This window comes from Notolabrus celidotus, chromosome 19 (genome assembly GCF_009762535.1).
Source record: "Notolabrus celidotus isolate fNotCel1 chromosome 19, fNotCel1.pri, whole genome shotgun sequence".
Taxonomy (NCBI): domain Eukaryota; kingdom Metazoa; phylum Chordata; class Actinopteri; order Labriformes; family Labridae; genus Notolabrus; species Notolabrus celidotus.
Window position 1 is genome coordinate 18,302,848 of NC_048290.1, and position 21,982 is coordinate 18,324,829.

At 41.7% G+C, this 21,982-nt stretch overlaps 1 protein-coding gene and 2 long non-coding RNA genes across 3 annotated transcripts in view; 2 read left to right on the forward strand and 1 right to left on the reverse strand.

The window, feature by feature from the left end:
* LOC117830864 lies at positions 1–7,279 on the forward strand. The gene is made up of 3 exons (XR_004634854.1): positions 1–44; positions 6,257–6,348; positions 6,617–7,279. It is a non-coding gene; the product is annotated as an uncharacterized LOC117830864 (long non-coding RNA).
* LOC117830863 lies at positions 5,936–9,562 on the reverse strand. The gene is made up of 2 exons (XR_004634853.1): positions 8,981–9,562; positions 5,936–6,372 (listed from the first exon to the last, which is right to left on the reverse strand). It is a non-coding gene; the product is annotated as an uncharacterized LOC117830863 (long non-coding RNA).
* Positions 8,922–21,982, forward strand: part of slc27a6 (solute carrier family 27 member 6) — a 23,552-nt gene continuing 10,491 nt past the window's right edge. The window contains exons 1-3 of the mRNA XM_034709170.1: positions 8,922–9,530; positions 13,026–13,235; positions 16,194–16,352. Of these exons, the coding sequence (XP_034565061.1) occupies positions 9,044–9,530; positions 13,026–13,235; positions 16,194–16,352 (856 nt within the window). The 5' untranslated portion in view covers positions 8,922–9,043. The remainder of the gene's footprint in view (positions 9,531–13,025; positions 13,236–16,193; positions 16,353–21,982) is intronic.

The following is a 21,982-nucleotide window of genomic DNA, read 5'->3' on the forward strand; positions in this document are numbered from 1 at the left end:
GGTGACGTCATGGATACTACGTCCATATTTTATACAGTCTATAGGTGAGTCTCAGTTTCACTGTACATAGTTAGTTACATGGAGGCCTCTCTATGAATTTTTAACGTGACATTACTTCACATTTTAAGAAGTGAATTTGTATTTGTGAGGCAAAAATCATCTCTTTTTGACCACTGGGTGGCGCTAATATTAACATAATGATAGCGCCATTATGATATCTTCTGTTTTGTCCATCCCATTAAATAGTCTATACTTAAAAACTCAAATGATCCTTCAATGATTTGATTCATGAGCACAATTACCTGATGCATTTCTGGATGGTCCGAATGTAAAAGGAGCGACATGTTCAACATTTTTATCCCTACATATAAAAACACTCATGTTTAGGTTAATTATTTCCAGATTGATATAGACTGATGAATGTTAGTTGTTGATTTTTCTTGTGTAACACAACTGGGTGATATTCATTTTAAAAACAGGACCACTAAGCTGCATACAATAGAAAATATTTAATCAAAAGCTTTTATTCCCAAAATAACTCAACGCACACTAAAATGTTTTTAAATGATGTTGAGATGTGGGGACTTTGGTCATTCAAGCAGCATGCAGCCTAGTTATGATTTATTTTGTATTTGATATTTGATAAGAAAGTCAGTTCAGCAACTTTTTTTTATTTTTTGTTTTTTTTATTTATTCAGTTTTAATTGTTATTATTATTATTGCATGTAATGTGTTATTGTTTTATTGTGTTATTATGGTGGGTTTAGAGAGGGAGTCCCTGCATCTCTTTTGAAGAAGTTGCAGAACTTTTTCTTGAAAGACATCTTTGGTGGTTTCCTCGCCTCCTCGACCTGAGTCTCCAGGTTCCTCAGTCGGTCCATTAAAGTGTTTTCAGTCTTGTTTCTGTCTTTCTCTTCTTCCTCCAGAGACTCGTTGATGACGGTTAAAGTCTCTCGGAAAGAGGCCTTCTCCTGCTCCCACTGCAGCTTTAGTTGTTTCAGCTCCTCTTGGGCCTTGTTCAGGGCGGTCTTCATCTTGAGAGCTTCTTTCTGCTCTGCAAGGAGCTGTGCTCTCTCCTTCTCCCACTCACGCTTTTGTTTCTGCAGGTCCATTTTTGCCTGCTGCATCATGATGGTCTCCTCCTCACGTTCTGCCAGGAGACGGGACCTGTCCTCCTTCCACTGTTCTTGATTAAGCTTTGCCTTTTGTGCCATATCTCTGAACAGGAGCTTGGTCCTCTCCTCTGAATCAAGGGAACACTGGGTTTTTATCTGGGCTTGACGCAGGTCAGCCTCCAGCTTGGATGTTGTCTCCTTCTGCTCTTTTAAGAGGCGTGACTTGTCTTCCTTCCAGTGCTGCTGCTGTTTCTTCTGGTCGTCTTGGGCCTGGCAGAGAGCATCCTGTAACTTGATGGTTTCCTCATTCACCAACAGCAGAAAGGATCTTTCCTGTTCCCACTCTCTGCTTTTGTTCTCTAGCTCTTCCTTGGCCTGGCTCAGTGCAGCTTTCATTGTGGCGTTCTCCTTCAGAGTCTCGGCAAGGAGACATGAGTCTTTCTCCTCCCTCTGGTGGTCCTTGTTGGTTGCCTGATTGGCACAGGTGTTAGTGATCACCTCCGCAGGCAGGCTAGACCGGTCCTCTGTGCACTGACGCTTCTGAATCTCCAGTGCCACGTTTGCATGGTACAGTGCATCACGCAGTGTGGCGTTTTCTCTAAGGAGAAAGGCTCTGTCATTCCCCCACAGTAGTGACTGATTCTGCAGGGCCATGCACATGCGAGACAGCTCAGCCTGCAGTCTGATGACAGCTGTTTGCTGGGCTGGATGTTCGTCTGTCTGTCTTGGCTCCTCCTTTTCAATTTCAAGGGCTTCCTTAGGTCGTTCAATTTGGAGTTCAGGCTCAGGGATCTGAACTTGAACCTGAACCTGGCTCGAACCTACACTTTCTTCTTTCGGCTCCTGCAGAGATTGCCTTTTTAATGGCTCCTTCTGCAGTGCAGGAAAGTCTTCAGTGTCCACCTGTTGGACCACCTTCACTCCCAACTCCCAGACTGGGATGATGGCATCCTCCTCATCCTCAAGGTCCGCAGGCTTCATGTGCGTTCTGAGGGCGTCCGCTTCCTCAGTCCACACCTGCAGGACAGGGACGGCTGTCTTCCTGTTCTTGCCTTTCTTTATGTTCTTCTTCATCTCGATGATAATCGTGGATGTTCTGGTGAACTATTGTCTGTTTGTCAAGTGAATCAAATTCAATGTCTGTTTGTCTCTCGCTCTGGTGGCTCGAATGAAAAGATTGCAGGAGAGTCTGATCATTTATAGACTTTTTTGAGGAGAGGCGCTGTGACATCACAGTTCATACACAAGATCATAGGCAATAGAATGCGACAGTGAGTCAGTGACGTGTTGGATCTGTTTACAGGCTGTTTGTCTGCATTATAAAATTCATTAGTATGAATTTACACTTTTTCTCAATTGTTTACACACATTTTCTGAAAGCATGCCTCATACTCTCAGAACTGTACACACAAATAAAAAAAAACACACACACACACACACACACAATGGGCAAAAACCCCTCAGTTCTCCAAAATGAAACTTTACATTCAAAACAATGTTATTTCTTCTCAAAATGGTATTTTGTTTTCAAATGACACACACAGACCACCATAATAGACATTTATAAGAACCAGTTGAACACTGATGTGTTCAATGTAAAACACTCTGATGAATGGAAAACACTTCTTCTCCATTCATCATAATGACTTAGGCCTTTTTTGGCTCAGTGTTACACTTACTACAGACAGTACATACAGAAGTGTGTTGTAAAATATTTTAGAATATTGTTTTTATACTCAAAACACACAAATACACGGTAACAAATATATTTAATTTTTCCCCAAAAAAACAGTGTACACAGTGTACATCCCAACCAACATAAAGTTGCACATACAGTGGTCTACATACAAAACAACAGAATAATGTACTGTATACAGTTACAGTAAAAAAATTACAAAACAACTATGCTGCATCCTCTCTTCTGTTTCGGTCTGGCCACAGCACCTCATCCACATAACAAACAATGTTTTCCCTGGCCAAGCAGCGGGGGAAATAAAGCTCTGACTTCTAATTGTAAAACTGTGTGATGGGTGTTTGCCCCAAGTGGCAACCTCCGCTCTAAAAATATGAGTCCAATGCGGGAGTGCTAAAAGCTGCAGTTCATCGAGGATCCTCTTGAGGCTGGCTCCGGAAGTACCGGAAGTCACATACACATGAATTTAAAAAAGACGATCTTTACAGCCTGGTACAAAAGACGAGTGTAGTCTGGATAGCTCATTTCTCGATGTGCTCTCACTGTATGGGGGGTGAATTTTTTTCTAACGCAGCTATTTCTAAGATATTGAGATTACGACTCTTCCAATGAGAGGCACAGCTGACTTGATTGACAGGCGGGGACATGGTTTGCCCATGTGCTGAGTCAGTGTGCATAGTAGGGCAATTAACTTTAGATTTTCAATGACAGTGTGTTCCTTGTGAAAACAAGAGATTTTCTTAATGAAATTTGGGCCAAATGCAGAGAATTGTGTGTAGTGTTTTAGAACTGCAATTTGAGTGTAAAGCAGAAATTGTGCTTGCAGTTTAGCAGAATTGGTTCAGGGGGTTGGTGCATAGGTTACATGTGTCTGAAGTACCGGGTATTTGTGTATAAACCAAGCTGCAACCTCCGGTCTAAAAATATGAGTCCAATGCGGAAGTGTTAAAAGCTACAGTTCATCGAGGATCCGCTTGAGGCTGGCTCCGGAAGTACCTGAAGTCACATACACATGAATAGGAAAAAGACGATCTTTACAGCAAAAATAAACATGTTTACAGCCTGGTGCAAAAGATGAGTGTAGTCTGAATAGCTAATTTCTCGATGTCCTCTCACTGTGAGGTGGGTGAATTTTTTTCTAACGCGGCAATTTTGAAGATATTGAGATTACTAGTCTTCCAATGAGAGGCACAGCTGACTGCAGGAACACTGTAGCTGTTGGCTAGGAGGCTCAAAGCCCGCCTCTTTACGTCACACTGGCTCCACAGAAGCAATATGGCTGCTGCTGCCGATTGGCTTCAAAACAGCGTTCAGAAACAGATGGGTGACGTCACGGATACTACATCCATATTTTATACAGTCTATGGTATAAACAATTGAGAAATTGTTGTGAATTATTGTGAATAAGAGCGACTGAATTAAATAAAACACCATACCATACCATACCATACCATACCATACCATACCATACCATATCATCTCATCTTCCTCAACGTCCGGGCCGCGGGGGCAGCAGTCTCAGCAGGGAAGCCCAGACACTCCTCTCCCCGGCCACTTCCACCAGCTCTTCTTGAAGGAAAACGAGGCGCTCCCAGGCCAGCTGAGAGATATAATCTCGCCAGTGTGTCCTGGGTCTTCCCTGTGGCCTCCACCCAGACGGACATGCCGGAAACACCTCCTCAGGGAGACGTCTGGGAGGCATCCTGACCAGATGCCCGAACCACCTCATCTGGCTCCTCTCGACTGGGAGGAGCAGCGGCTCTACTTTGAGTCTGAGCTCCTGACCCTATCTCTAAGGCTGAGCGCAGACACCCTGCGGAGAAAGCTCATTTTGGCCGCTTGTATTCGCGAGCTTGTTCTTTCGGTCACAACCCACAGCTCGTGACCACAGGGGAGGGTTGGAATGTAGATCAACCGGTAAATTGAGAGCTTTGTCTTCCGGCTCAGCTCTCTCTTCACCACAACAGACCGGTACAGCATCCGCAACAGTGCAGACGCTGCCCCGATCCGTCTGTCAATCTCTCGCTCCCTCTTCCCCTCACTCGTGAACAAGACCCCAAGATACTTAAACTCCTCTGCCTGGGGCAAAGACTCTCCCGGAGTGGGCAAGCCACCCTTTTCTGACTGAGCACCATGGCCTCAGACTTAGAGGTACTGATCCTCATCCTAAAGTGCTTCACACTTGGCTGAAAACCATCCCAGTGCAAGCTGGAGGTCACTGTTCGATGACGCCAGTAGGACCACATCATCTGCAAAGAGCAGAGATGGAATCCGAAGGCCACCGAACTGGACACTCTCCGCCACTTGGCTGCGCCTAGAAAAATTCTGTCCATAAAAGTTATGAAAAAAACCAGTGAAAATAGAGTAAATAAAATAAATAAGGTGTTTCGGATTTTGCTCTCCTTTGAAAATTAATTTCTGAATGGTAGCCTAATTTTTAGATTCACCTCAAATGTTCATGCTTTGCTCATGTGAGGTTAGCATTATAACATGTAACATATTCAAATATCCTTTGTTAATAAGAGTCACAATAATCTTTGACATTGTACCGTTAAAATCCTGCAGCAGTTATTCTTTCATGCAGGAATTGGCCTCCTCTAAAGCTGTCTTTAAACTCCTTTTGAAAGCTTATTGAGCCTCCAGTCAAATTAATGTGATTTAAAACAAAAATAAAGGCTCATAGGATCCCTCTGAAATTTGGTTAGAAATCACAGAACCAGAACAAAATAAAGAAGTCTGATGCCCTAAACAGGAGCAGAAATAACACAGCATAAATATTCTTAATTGAAGGCAGAAATAATACAGATTAACTCGTTAAAATATGGAGCTATCAGAGGTAAAGCTGCATTTTTATGACACTTGGTATCATGTAAGAGATTCTGAGGTAAACAGCTCCATCATCAGTCCACACACGTCCCTTTGTCTGTTCTTACTCACTTCATCAGAGAAGACTGTTGTTTATGCAGTTCTTCAGCTGAGCAGAAGGTGGCGCCAAAGCCTGATATCTGTGAGAAATCAGAGGCGGCTCATTTATCTTCACAGTGGTCAGTTTTATCACCACAGACATATGAAGGTTCATGAGGACACGGGTTCTCAATATTTAAAGAGGACTGTGGCAGAGAGTCAGTGTGGTGATTTACACGCTCTTTAATGAAGGTCTGTTTCCAGGTTTTGTCTTCCACACAAGTCACAGATGATTCATGAACTCAAGCATGGATATAATCAAATCACAAGTTACACGAGCAAAAAGGTGCAACTTCCAGGTGTGTGATGAAGGTTGATATGAATGGCTGAATAGAGTATCCTGTGTTTTCTGAGTGATGTTTACATGTAGGAGGGATTTATGAAGAGCAGTGGATACCTTTATTCCTTAAAGAGAAATTAACTGTTAATAAAGGATGATTTCAGCTTCTCTGTCTTTCTAATAAAGTAAAAACTGTGTTTTCAGGTGTCACAGAGATGAAGTAATCCTCCTCTTCATCGTCTCCTCGGAGCTGAGAGCAGGAGCAGCAGGTTTTTCTGGATGCTTGGAGAACACAGGTATGGTCTGTCATCGAGTCCGGTCTGAGAAGAAACAAGAGAAAGTTATTCAAACCAGAAGGAAACGCTCTAAAATAAGAGTTCAAAGCTCTTACATGAATCAAACAAACAAGCTGTTTAAATGTTGATCTGAGTCTGTGTCTCTGCACCTTTTCAGTATTGATCAAACTCATGTTGACTTTACCTTTTTTGCATGTTCTGTTCCTGTTTGCTTTTTAATGTTTTCTCTTTTCTCTGTTTGCAAACCAAAATGTTGTTTTATCCTCAGGGAACAGGCCGTCCGTCCGAGTCCTGAAGACTAACTCATGAAGTATGAGGACGTCCTTGGCTAAACTCCATCATGCATCACAGACTAACAGACTAACAGACCAACAGAAAAGAACTGAAGGCTTCTCTCCACCTGTGCACGCTCTTAAACGTCTGATGACTTTAATCTGAAAAAATAAGTTCCATTAATACCTGATAATCTGAAGACACATAGATTCAACTTTTAGTATTAAACCTTTTATTCAAAGAGACTCAGGTTTAACCCAGAAGTCAAAAACAAAGAGGTGAAGTGGTTATGATGAATCAGTGAGCTCCTGTTGGCTGTAATAATGGAGGAGAGTCTCTGAGATCTCAGGACTGACTTTGAATCCTCTGACACTGAGTTTGTGTCTGATGTTGAGTTTGTGTCTGACGTTGAGTTAGTCTTTGTGCACACTTGATGCAGACAGCTGCATGCCTTTCAATTTGATTTAGTCTGCAGGCGTGATGCTAAATGTTCATGTGATGGTCATGTGACTCGGGTTTGTTCTCCTCCATGTTAGTGTCATGAAGCCACTCAGCGACTCAGTGTGTCATAAATCTCCTCCAGGATCTACATCATCTCACAGACTTTGATTTAATGTGTTCATATTAAATATTTCTTTACCTTTCACAATAAAGTATCTTTACAGCACGTTAAAGACAAACATTAATTATAAAGTTGTTGCTTAATGCAAATAGTGTCAATAAAGTTTTGGATATTTAAGTCCAGCTATTCAAGATTACTTGTACCTCACATTAATGTACTTTAAAAAAAAAAAAAGTCTGATCTGTTATGTCTGATATAAAGATAAAAATAGATTATATTTGTTCATTTAATTTGTATAAAAAGTGAGCTGTCAGACCAAAAAAAAAAAGTTAATTGGAGAAATAATATTTAAATTAAGCAAAATTACCTTAAAATGGATTATACAGTAATTTAACTGTGGGGCTTTTTAAAAAAAAAAAATCAAGTGATGTTTAAATCCATCAAAAAAAGAGACCTCTCTTTTAATCTTCATGATCAGGAAAACCGTTTAAACAGACACATTTCTTCTTCTGTTCTTCTTCAGATAACAACTGCATCTCTCTCTCTCTCTCTCTCTCTCTCTCTCTCTCTCTCTCTCTCTCTCTCTCTCTCTCTCCTCTCTCTCTCTCTCTCTCTCTCTCTCATCTTATCTGATGTTCAAACTGAAAGCGCCTCGACCGACACGCCCACTGATCTCCATAGCAACAGTCACATGACTTTACTCCGGCATCGAAACACTGACAAGTTACTCCACAAAACAGACATACCGGAAGTGAAGGGACAGCGCCCTTCAGAATAAAATATACAGGCTACACAGTTTTTTGACATGCTGAAGCCTCTCCTCAGGTCAAAGTGAACAAAAGCGACCAACAAACAAAATGATGTGTTCGAATGTTGTTGGCAAAAAATAAGCAAAGCCTTTAAACATGTTATGTATCATATAAACTAGAGTTTTATAATATCTTAATCTAATGTGACGTACCTTCAGCTCTTCTGTCTTTAACTACCGTTTATAAAAAGTCAATGTCTCCACTTGTAATATTCAATAACTCAACATGTCCTCAGTTGCTTAAAAGTACATTTATTGGAGAAAATAGTCCTTCTTTGTTGATCCCTGTTTGGTTTATGGTGCTTTAAATCATTTTCCTCCTCCTATAAAGGTTGTGTTATAACCCCACAGGGTATATTGTGCTTCATGTTGTTTGATAATGACCCCTTATTAATGTTTCTTCTTAAGTTTGTAGGCCTTTTTTGTCCTTTTGAGTTGGAATCAACTATTAATTAATGATAACCTACATTTTAAAATAATAATTAAAATACTTCATAGGATTTATATAGCACTTTTCTTAATACTCAAAGTCGCTTTACATAAAATAAAAGTAAAAATGAAACCGATGAAGAAAACAGAACAAGGACAGAGGCGGTGAGACGGGGAGTGACGTTTGAGGAGGTCAGGTATGATGGGGCCAGGTTATTGAGGGCTTTGTAGGTGATGAGCAGGGTGTGATGTGGGCTCTGGAGCGGTAGTGGGTGAGTAACATATATTTGAACATATCCCTGTATTTCTATTTCATTTTCACCATTTGTATGCCTTTTTAGTAAGTTATCATAACGTTGGACTGGTTCAAACTCTAAATCAATACTTGTATTAATACTTATTAAAATAAGTATTTTAAATATAAATAAACATAAAAACAATGTTGAACAAAGAACAGTGCTCTCTTTTATTTTGAAGGCAGCTGTCCTCTTCTTCCGGTGTGTGTCACCATGATTATTAACTTGCTCCTGCTTACATCACGCGTGCTCTGTGTTTATTACCTGAACATGTAACACAGGGCGCAGTGTCCGCACTGATCCGTGCCGCTCCTCCTCGCCGCAGACATGACGCTGTCCCTGGGATGGCTCTCCGCCCTGTTCACGGGGTTTTTCTCGGCCCACGTCCTACAGAGACTCTGCTTCCCGTACTTCTGGAGGGACCTGCTCTTCCTGCTGAAGGTGATCCGGTACGGAGTGAAGATCGAGTCCTACAAACTGACCTCCCGCGTGTTCACGGTGCTGGACCGGTTCATCCAGCAGGCGCATCGGATCCCGGACAAGCCGTTCGTGGTCTACGAGGGGACCGAGCACACGTACCGGGACATCGACCGGCGCAGTAACAGGTTCGCGCAGGTGTTCCTGGAGGAGCTGAAGCTGCAGAGAGGAGAGTGTGTCGCTCTGCTCATGAGCAACGAGCCAGACTTTCTGTGCGCATGGTTCGGGCTGGCCAAGGTGGGCTGCTCGGTGGCTTTCCTCAACACCAACATCAAGTCCAAGTCTCTGCTGCACTGCTTCACCTGCTGCGGGGCCAAGACCCTGATCGTGGGCTCAGGTAAGATCTCACCTGCACCTGACCTGCACCTTACGTCACCTGTTCCATCACTGTGTGTCCTGCAGAACACCTGAGCTGCTGCATCCCTGTTTCCTCTGATGGTTACTGGTCCCTGATCTGTGTCAGGTCATCTTTAGGACTTTACTGGGAGCTGCAGCTGAGGATTATTTACAGTATCAACAAATCATCCGATTATTTCAGCGATTAATCGATTAATCATTCAGACAATAAAAAGCTTGAGGAGCCTAAAGTGATATCTTAAGTTTTATTCCTTAAATCAAAAGTTAAAAACTCCAGAAAAGACAAAAAGCAGCAAATCATCATGTTTGACATTTCTTCTTTTAAATGTCTAAAACTGTTCAGATATAAAATTATAATCATTAATTTTTCCTCTGATTGATTAATCTCTGCATGTGAACACATCTCTCCCTGATGTTTTTCATTATAACATGAATTTTTTTTTGTTTTTTAAAAGGATAAAAACTTTGTCTAATTTTAAAAAGACACAGAATGAAACCTTGTTCAGCAGCATTACAACCTGGTAAAATAATATATTTTAGATATTTGTAAATTAGTTTATACAAACATATAAATAAGAATAAATGTACATGTGTTTCTATTTACAACTAAAAAACATTTTTTTGTGGTACTCATTCATAATTAAGTAATTAACAATGGGTGAATATTTAACATTGATTTTAAAAAATGAACCAAAAGTGAATCCAATGATCCAGGTTTATTTTTCTCTGCACAGGTAACATCCCAAACAATCAATAATATCCTCAGATGTTCAGCTTTGAAATTTAATACGATTTCAATAATGTTTTTAAAAAGTTTGGAGTGAATTTAACAAAATGTGTAGAAACTTTATTTCGTACAGACCTTAAAAAATGTCAGATTACCCTAATGCTAATTTTGAATTACGCAGAGTAAAGGGACAATAAAAAAAAATAAATAGAACATCTTGAATATTTTCTTCCTTTAACTTTTTACAAATGGTCCAAAAAGGTTTTTTAAATCTCCCGTGGGACGATCCTCAAACATCCTGCTGGTTATCTCTCCACTGCATGCATCAGGCCGTCTCATCAGGATTAAAATCATCTCACTGATGGTGCAGAATCCTAAAAAACTAGTGCATCAGATTCACTTCAGGGTTCATGTGAAGAGCAGGAACATATAGTGTTGCAGAAACTTAAAGAGGATGAAGTTGATAATAACGTTCAGTTGCCTCATTGTCACTCTGAAGTGTCAGACTTTATGGATGTATGAAGTTATAAATGAACTCTTATTTCAGCTCTTATGTCACATATGTGAGACTGCTGAAGGCTGAGACTGATCTTCATTTTCTGGATTAATTGATCGTGTTTGGTCATAAACTGTGCACTCATAAAAACTATTAAAAGAAGTTTGAGAAGACCTCAAACGTGTTTTTTTGTCAAGTAAAATCTTCAGACTGATTCACAGATTTTCTGAAAATTTGGTGATAAATTGACGACAAATCGATTCCTTCTTGCATCTTCACTTTACAACACACCACGCATCAGAGTGTTTTGATATTTATCATTGGATTTGTTCCATGTAATCGCCCTCTCATTACATTTATGTAGTTCCAGAGTCCTGTGGGGTCACAGCTGATGATGTCTGACTCAGGTTTTATCTCTCGTTGAGTAACTGATTGATCAATGAGAGAGTCAATCTGAAACTCACATCCTAAAGTCTCTGAACTCTCAGCGTGAGTGAGGTGAAAGTTTAAAACCAGCCGTCCTCTCTGAGGTGTATATGAGATACAGCTGTTAGAGGATGTTTCTCCTCCTCTTGTGTGGTGGGAGATTCCTGCGTCTGCAGTTAATAGGATTCACCACGCTGCAGCCATGTGACAGCTGATCACTGCTCCACAAACAGGCGTGATGTTGGTCAGAGGACGCTGTCCTCACTGCAACCGCCAGCAACAGGAAACAGATTCATGGAGGAGCTCTGACAGCAACAGGGCGGCTAGCAAACGTCAGATTTTGAAGTCTATGAGAAAACCATCCTCCTCTTCCTCAGCTGATTTGTTCCCTCAGTAAACACTAATGAGTTTATGGTCTCAGTCTCTAGCTTCTTCTTCAACACAGCATGATGTTCATTTAGTGAATGATGGTCAGAGTCACAGAGAGCAGGAAGAGGGGGAGGAGTCAGAGGGGGGGGGGGGGGGGGGGGCAGATACAGATGGAGTCATGGTTTGCTAAGTGTTGGGTTGAAATAAAAGACTCTGAGAAGTCAGCCAATCATCATTAACCATCCAATGTTAATATCCTGATCAGTATCACAGTTAGCAGTAGGATTGCTACATGTAGCTCTGTTGTTAGAAGATGTTGTCTCCAAGAGGACCTCCCCTCTCTGAGGACTGTTGATTTAAAGTTTTGAGTTTAGCATGTATTTTGGTCACCGCCATCTTTGTTTTTTTGTGTCAGAAGTAGCAGATGCTAAGACGTAGGCTAACAGTACTAGTTTGGTTAGCACGGTACCGCTGAAGAGGGGAGGAGTTAGGGTTTGCTGAGTGTTCGATTTTAATAAAAAGCTCTCAGCTGTTCATTTTTTAGGAAATATGATCTGTTGAATGTCTGTTTTTGCATCCTGAGTTAGTATCAGAAGTGACAGACAATTAGCTGATGCTAAAATTTTGGCTAACAGTGCCAACTATGTTGCCTGTTACAGCTGTCATTAACTGTAACCGTGATTATAATTAGGATGCTGTTTCTGGCTCGTAGAAACAGGCTACATGCAAAATCGTGTTCATGATTTGCAAATATGAGGTAGCCCCGCCCCAAAATATTAGGTAGCCCCGCCCCCAATCCTTAGTAAGCCCCGCCTTCAATCCTCCCCTCCTTTATGGTTTATTCAAGGGGTTTTCGCACTTTGCCATGCCATGGACCTCCATGTAGCTTCGTCCTCTGGAGGTGACCTCCAAAGGAAAATCCCAGGTACCTGAAATTCATGGTTGATGGCAAACATGAGCAGTAAAGATGATGGATGGATGGATGGATGGATGATGCCTCTATTGAGAGAGAGTGAGGAGTGGCATGCAGGGAAGGGTCGCCCCCTTCAAGGACTGTCGCCTCTTTGCATGGGGCGCATGAGTAAACCATCAACAGGAGCCCCAGTACTCGACTAACAGAGGAGGGGATGAGCGTCATGTCTTCTCTGACTCTGGTTTGTTTACTTTATCGCTCATGCTCTGGAGGTTCAGACATCAGGTCGCTGCTCTTTAAATATCAACTCAACATCTTGCGAGTTCTAATGAAGTGAACAAACAGTCCTCATGAAGAACATGTTCAATGATGCTGAAATATATCATCTATCATTGTTATTATCAGATTCCTCCTGACTCCTGCTGCTCTACGCATGTTAACAGCAAGTTAAACCTGGTCTCTCATGACTCTCATTCTCTCTCTCTCTCTCTCTCTCTCTCTCTCTCTCTCTCTCTCTCTCTCTCTCTTTCTCTTTCTCTCTCAGACCTGGTGGACACTCTGGACGGCGCCCTGACGACGCTGCTGGCCGATAACATCCAGGTGTGGGCCGTGAAGAGCAGCAGTGAGCACACGCAGGTGAACACGTTGTTAGATAAGGTTGTCACGGCGTCTGATGAACCTGTACCTGCGGAGCTACGAGCCACCTCCTCCCTCAAATCCCCCACCCTCTATATCTTCACCTCCGGGACCACAGGTGAGTCTCAGCGCGCTCAGCTCAGTTAGAAACCTGAACCAGCTCCCCTCACTCCCACAAGCCATGGCGACACGTTACAATAAAAATAAGAACATGAAGTCAGCACAGCAGCAGAGTCCTCCCCGTCCCTCCTGTCACCCACTGTGCTTCATCAGCATGTATGAGACTGTAATCTGACCTCCACAGTGCTCATGTGCTTTGGATTCACTCATGCATATTAATCCTCCTCTTTTAGCCGGCACAGGAGTCATGTTTTTTAGCGTCTGTCACTTGGACAGAAGTTAAAGTTATACATTTTTTTCTCTGAGTCTTTTAAAATCAACAGAGACACATTTTCCTGCAGCTTTGTTTCAGCAGCGTTCAGGTCCTCCTGTTTCCTCTGTGTGGCGTTCAGGTGAAAGACTCACTGTCGGAGGGTGGAACAACCTGCTGCAGAGATTTGGACAGTGCAGACGCTCTGTACAGGCGTGCAAACAGAGAGGATGAGGGGGGACGCTATGTTAAGTGTCAGACCGCCATCTTTGATATCTTATAAACATCATACAGAGACTGCAGTGTCTTAAAACATCACATGCTGCCTCCTGAGCGGGACGTTTGTGGATAATAAGGAGCAGGCTGTCCTCCTGACATTTAAGACTCTGCTGGTGTGAAAAGATGGTTTTATGTTCCTCATCATTGAGATGTTCTCCGGCATTAAGACCTCTGATAGCTCGTTCATTAGTGAATCAGATCTTGAGGTTAACCGGACGAGTTGAAGCCGCAGAGCTCTGATTCTAAAAATCAATTAATCGTACGTGAAATCCTCGTGTCGGATCACAATCTGAGCTGCATGAGGAGGAGGAAGTGTTCAGATCCCTCACTGCGGCAAATCCTCTGATAGTCGGAGGTCGACTGATGTCAGTTCTTCAAGGTCGAAATAGATTATTAGCAGTTCATCAGACTGATATGCATTCACAGAATAAATATCTTAACGAGGACTTCATTACTGATGAGAAGAATCTGTGCAACATGATTAAAGATGAGTTTCAGTCTCTGTCCGGTCATTAAAGAGCTCAGACGTTTTACTGCTGCAGTAGGTTTTGCCGTACATGAGGAGAGACAGGTGTGGGACAGCAGACATAGATGGAAGGACTCCTGCAGTGGGGTCAAAGTGCAGCATGTTTTCATGAATATTATCTCTGAGTGGTAAAATGAAATGCTGAATATTGGCTCGATAGTTGTTGAAACCTTTATGCCACGTTGTCAGAAACGTAGTATAAGCACATCCATGACTCAGACTCCCCCCCCCCCCCGAAGTGTTTCCTCATGTTCCTCAAGTTGTTGTCTCTCTGCAGTGTGTGTATATTCATCAGTTCGCTTACGCTCAGTTCAGAAATATTGACTAAGTTAAACGTTGTGTTTGAAGCTCGTTCCTCCAACTGTTTAGAGTTCATACAGATTTATTTATCACATTAAAATATTTAACGTATTTAAAAACTAAAAGAAAAAGATGGTTTTATTTTATACTATAATTTCCTGTAATGACTGTAAAGGCTGTGCCCCTTTTTATAATGACATCAAACTTTAATGTAATAAAGATCAGTAACTGTACTCAGGGGTCAGTCAGGTTGTAAGAGTAAAATACTGAGTCTCATTTCACCTGAGTGAGTGGGTTTCATTCATCTGTGTGTGTGTGTGTGTGTGTGTGTGTGTGTGTGTGTGTGTGTGTGTGTGTGTCTGTGTGTGTGTGTGTGTGTGTGTGTGTGTGTGTGTGTGTGTGTGTGTGTGTGTGTGTTTGTGAGACTCTTTGTTGTGTTTGACTGTCTGAATAATGTGTGTAATGTGACCCTTTTGTACATAGGTAATCCTTGAACATCTTTTGGTGAAACATGACGAATTCAGTGTTTTAAAATTGTGTGTCAGGTGAAGGTCTGAAGTGTTTCCCTCAGACGTCACCTGGACGGGTCGTCTGATCATCCTGCTCTCACTGTCTAATAAATCAATGATTATTGAAATATGTGAAATGAATCATGACTCCTCTCTGTCAAAGATTCGTTCCTTGTAGCTTCTTACCGTCCTCAACGTTGCTGCTGAATCACTTCCTGGTTTCCCAAATTACGGGGTGAGCATAGGGTCATTCTTACAGAGTGTGTTCGTTAATCGTTTGTTAATTAAAAATAAGTAGAGGTGTACCATGCATTATTTTTATAACTTATCGTATTAACTTAGTCAGAGAAGAAATAGAGCGTTAAAGCTTGATTTCTCTGAACCTTCCCACCTCCACTCTGCTCCTGTAACAGGTGAGTGTTTGAGAACCTGCCCTCATGGATGAATGCCCCTGACATGGACAGATCTTTAATAAATAATCGTTTACATGGAGTGAGCGTTTCATTCTCTGTGCAGAATTAAAAAGGTTCATTCAGGGTCAGGTTTTAATGTCTCCCCCCATCCTCCTGATCTTTGTCGCACTTCTTTGTGAAATCTGATTGGACACGAGCCTGCGTCACACTGTCATAAGATTTCATCTATATATACGTCGAACAGATGAGATTCAGTTCGGTATAAATTCGTCTTGAATTGAGCGTGAGATCAGCCTCCACCCAAAAACACTAAAGGCCTGTTTGTTCCGGAAGCCTCTCGTCCGTCCGAACAGAAACGCTTTGACTGCTGCTGAGTCTGATGTCGGTGGCGTCTCCGTCACAAGAACAGGATCACTGAGAACTGAGGAGACGATCTGAAGCACAGAGAGAGCTCTTTAAACACGTGGACAGAGCTTTAATGATGGAGTTGAAGAAGAGGGCATCAGGTCGTCCACTTCACGTCCTCTCTTTTAGGATCTGCTCTCCATGACAGTTTCTGGATTTACAATAAAAAAGAATCATCTTATGTGTCTTTGCAACTTCTTCCTTGTTTCTAAACCTGCAGATTATTGTGTTTCAGCCTTGTGTAACTCAGAGTCTTGTGTCTTGTGTCCCTCAGGTCTCCCTAAAGCCGCTGTGATTACTCAGCTTCAGAGTCTGAAGGCAGCCGCAGGTTTCTGGGCGTTTGGGGTGACGGAGAACGATGTGATGTACGTCCCTCTGCCGCTTTACCACAGCGCCGCCTCCCTCATTGGGATCGGAGGAACCATAGAGCTCGGTAAGTTCAACACGGGTCTACAAGATGGGATCTGTGCTTGATTTAATGTTTGCATTTTGTCAAAGTTGCATCGTTAAAAGCAGCAGACAAATATCTCTGGCTTGCTCCTGCGTCTAAAAGTGAGCACAGGGGCTCTGATGAACTGTGCTCACCTGACCTGAGAGGCAGACGTAAAGGATGTGACAGGATGAAGACCTCAGTGCATAGTTTGTGACTGGTGTAACAGGATTTCCTCTCACCTGATCCGGACGGACTCGTTCTGCAGAGTTAAAGTTTGAATCACTTCACAGAAAAAATGAAGAAACACTAACGATTTGCCAGGAGGGGCCGAAGATCCCGGGGACAAGTCCTGCTGGTTAGATCAGTGTGTGGGCAGCACGTGGGCAGGTGTGCATCATGAGCGAGGGGCCCACACAAAAGGACAGGGAGTCAAAGGAAAGACAAGCTCATATCAATAACTGATTGTTGTGTTTTAAATGTGTTTAAAAGTGCGATTGCATGTATTTAGTTCCTGTGAACCGGAGCTCTCCTGAGCTGCAGTAACTCAGGATACTGGTCCAGATATGAGCTGCTGAAATCCTCGGTCTCTACCTGGAGTAAGGTGATCATCAGGAGCTGAACATTCAGTTTATCAGTCACTGCTGCAGCTTTGTTTCGTTGTGATGACTACTCTTTCGGTGACTGTAAAGATTTGTTGTTAAAGCTTTAGGACATGTTTTCTTCTCTCTGAATACCTGCAGCATGTTTTGTAAATTTAAATCATGAATCATGACTCGTACCCCGAGCTGAGTTAACCATTGCGTCCTGACACGATGGCGATGATGAGGCCCAGCTCCGTGCGGTTACATCATTGAGTTCATTGTCTGATACTGATAGGTTACTCTCCTGATGACCTGGTCTGAGTCCACTGAACACTGTGAGTCTGCCAAACTGGGACCTTTTTGAGGAGCCACTGTTTCACTTCAGCTGGCAGCTTAATGAGAGCCTCACAGCGGGACATGACGCCATCATGGAGGACATGATTATGTAAAGTTGTTGTTGTGTTTCTCCTCTGTGAAGAACATTCAGCTGTTTGAATTGATGACGTTATGAAACAGGAGGCTCTGAGTTTAATGATCCTAAATATCAGCTCACTAATCGATCGATCTTTAGTTCAACTGAAGCAGAGTGCAGGGTTCAATGTCCCTGAAACAATCAGACAGGTTGAGCTAACAGAGCGAGAGGTCAGACTTTTAACTTTGTACAGATGAAGCCTTTAGACTCCACGTGGAGCTGCCTGAGATTTCACAATAAGAGCGCGTTTAACCCTGACTGTCAGACATGACTCTGTAGTGGAAGTCACTGCATTAATAACAGACATGACTCTGTAGTGGAAGTCACTGCATGAATAACAGACATGACTCTGTAGTGGAAATCACTGCATGAATAACAGACATGACTCTGTAGTGGAAGTCACTGCATTAATAACAGACATGACTCTGTAGTGGAAGTCACTGCATTAATAACAGACATGACTCTGTAGTGGAAGTCACTGCATTAAAAACAGACGTGACTCTGTAGTGGAAATCACTGCATGAATAACAGACATGACTCTGTAGTGGAAGTCACTGCATGAATAACAGACATGACTCTGTAGTGGAAATCACTGCATGAATAACAGACATGACTCTGTAGTGGAAGTCACTGCATGAATAACAGACATGACTCTGTAGTGGAAGTCACTGCATTGAAAGCAGACATGACTCTGTAGTGGAAATTCTTCATTAAAAACAGACATGACTGTAGTGGAAATCACTGCATTAAAAACAGACATGAGTCTGTAGTGGAAGTCACTGCATTAAAAACAGACATGACTGTAGTGGAAATCACTGCATTAAAAACAGACGTGACTCTGTAGTGGAAGTCACTGCATTAAAAGCAGACGTGACTCTGTAGTGGAAATCACTGCATGAATAACAGACATGACTCTGTAGTGGAAGTCACTGCATGAATAACAGACATGACTCTGTAGTGGAAATCACTGCATGAATAACAGACATGACTCTGTAGTGGAAGTCACTGCATGAATAACAGACATGACTCTGTAGTGGAAGTCACTGCATTAAAAGCAGACATGACTCTGTAGTGGAAATTCTTCAATAAAAACAGACATGACTGTAGTGGAAATCACTGCATTAAAAACAGACGTGACTCTGTAGTGGAAGTCACTGCATTAAAAACAGACATGACTCTGTAGTGGAAGTCACTGCATTAATAACAGACATGTCTCTGTAGTGGAAGTCACTGCATTAAAAACAGACATGACTGTAGTGGAAATCACTGCATTAAAAACAGACATGACTCTGTAGTGGAAATTCTTCATTAAAAACAGACATGACTCTGTAGTGGAAATCACTGCATTACAAACAGACATGACTCTGTAGTGGAAGTCACTGCATTAAAAACAGACATGACTCTGTAGTGGAAGTCACTGCATTAATAACAGACATGTCTCTGTAGTGGAAGTCACTGCATTAAAAACAGACATGACTAGTGGAAGTCACTGCATTAAAAACAGACATGACTCTGTAGTGGAAGTCACTGCATTAATAACAGACATGTCTCTGTAGTGGAAGTCACTGCATTAATAACAGACATGACTCTGTAGTGGAAGTCACTGCATTAATAACAGACATGTCTCTGTAGTGGAAGTCACTGCATTAAAAACAGACATGACTAGTGGAAGTCACTGCATTAAAAACAGACATGACTGTAGTGGAAGTCACTGCATTAATAACAGACATGTCTCTGTAGTGGAAGTCACTGCATTAATAACAGACATGTCTCTGTAGTGGAAGTCACTGCATTAATAACAGACATGACTCTGTAGTGGAAGTCACTGCATTAATAACAGACATGTCTCTGTAGTGGAAGTCACTGCATTAATAACAGACATGTCTCTGTAGTGGAAGTCACTGCATTAAAAACAGACATGACTGTAGTGGAAATCACTGCATTAAAAACAGACATGACTCTGTAGTTGAAATCACTGCATTACAAACAGACATGACTGTAGTGGAAGTCACTGCATTAATAACAGACATGTCTCTGTAGTGGAAGTCACTGCATTAAAAACAGACATGACTCTGTAGTGGAAATCACTGCATGAATAACAGACATGACTCTGTAGTGGAAGTCACTGCATGAAAAACAGACATGACTCTGTAGTGGAAGTCACTGCATTAAAAGCAGACATGACTCTGTAGTGGAAATTCTTCATTAAAAACAGACATGACTGTAGTGGAAATCACTGCATTAAAAACAGACGTGACTCTGTAGTGGAAGTCACTGCATTAAAAACAGACATGACTCTGTAGTGGAAGTCACTGCATTAATAACAGACATGTCTCTGTAGTGGAAGTCACTGCATTAATAACAGACATGTCTCTGTAGTGGAAATCACTGCATTAAAAACAGACATGACTCTGTAGTGGAAATTCTTCATTAAAAACAGACATGACTCTGTAGTGGAAATCACTGCATTACAAACAGACATGACTCTGTAGTGGAAGTCACTGCATTAAAAACAGACATGACTCTGTAGTGGAAGTCACTGCATTAATAACAGACATGTCTCTGTAGTGGAAGTCACTGCATTAATAACAGACATGTCTCTGTAGTGGAAGTCACTGCATTAATAACAGACATGTCTCTGTAGTGGAAGTCACTGCATTAATAACAGACATGACTCTGTAGTGGAAGTCACTGCATTAATAACAGACATGTCTCTGTAGTGGAAGTCACTGCATTAATAACAGACATGTCTCTGTAGTGGAAGTCACTGCATTAAAAACAGACATGACTGTAGTGGAAATCACTGCATTAAAAACAGACATGACTCTGTAGTGGAAATTCTTCATTAAAAACAGACATGACTCTGTAGTGGAAATCACTGCATGAATAACAGACATGACTCTGTAGTGGAAGTCACTGCATGAATAACAGACATGACTCTGTAGTGGAAATCACTGCATGAATAACAGACATGACTCTGTAGTGGAAGTCACTGCATGAATAACAGACATGACTCTGTAGTGGAAGTCACTGCATTAAAAGCAGACATGACTCTGTAGTGGAAATTCTTCAATAAAAACAGACATGACTGTAGTGGAAATCACTGCATTAAAAACAGACGTGACTCTGTAGTGGAAGTCACTGCATTAAAAACAGACATGACTCTGTAGTGGAAGTCACTGCATTAATAACAGACATGTCTCTGTAGTGGAAGTCACTGCATTAATAACAGACATGTCTCTGTAGTGGAAATCACTGCATTAAAAACAGACATGACTCTGTAGTGGAAATTCTTCATTAAAAACAGACATGACTCTGTAGTGGAAATCACTGCATTACAAACAGACATGACTCTGTAGTGGAAGTCACTGCATTAAAAACAGACATGACTCTGTAGTGGAAGTCACTGCATTAATAACAGACATGTCTCTGTAGTGGAAGTCACTGCATTAAAAACAGACATGACTAGTGGAAGTCACTGCATTAAAAACAGACATGACTCTGTAGTGGAAGTCACTGCATTAATAACAGACATGTCTCTGTATTGGAAGTCACTGCATTAATAACAGACATGACTCTGTAGTGGAAGTCACTGCATTAATAACAGACATGTCTCTGTAGTGGAAGTCACTGCATTAAAAACAGACATGACTAGTGGAAGTCACTGCATTAAAAACAGACATGACTCTGTAGTGGAAGTCACTGCATTAATAACAGACATGTCTCTGTAGTGGAAGTCACTGCATTAATAACAGACATGTCTCTGTAGTGGAAGTCACTGCATTAATAACAGACATGACTCTGTAGTGGAAGTCACTGCATTAATAACAGACATGTCTCTGTAGTGGAAGTCACTGCATTAATAACAGACATGTCTCTGTAGTGGAAGTCACTGCATTAAAAACAGACATGACTGTAGTGGAAATCACTGCATTAAAAACAGACATGACTCTGTAGTTGAAATCACTGCATTACAAACAGACATGACTGTAGTGGAAGTCACTGCATTAATAACAGACATGTCTCTGTAGTGGAAGTCACTGCATTAAAAACAGACATGACTCTGTAGTGGAAATCACTGCATTAAAAACAGACATGACTCTGTAGTGGAAATCACTGTATTAAAAACACATTTTTTTCTGGTGCCAGAATCTGACATTTTAAAACTGTTTCTTGTTTAGAATAATGTTTAAATACTAATGAGTTTAAATAAAGGTTCACTTTTCAGACTCCTTATTCAGGTCTGTTTGTTCCATTGTGTCAATCTCCTGTTGATAAAGTGTCTCTGAATCAGGCTGAGCTCTGTTGTTAGCTCGCTCAGGTGGTAGTAAGCGGTGTTATTTTTAATGTCACAGACAAAGACCTCTTTCATTGGCGCTCTAATGTTTGAACCGCAGGATAACCTCGGCAGACAGGTTTCCTCTTGTTTGTAATGGATTAGTTCAGTGGGTCAGAGAGGATGCGTCGCATATTTCATTGGCAGGCAGCGTGTTCAGAGATATCTGTGTTTGAGTGGTGAGCAGAGACTTTGTTCCTCCTCTGTTTGTGGAGAGCATCCATCATGGGTGAGTGACTGA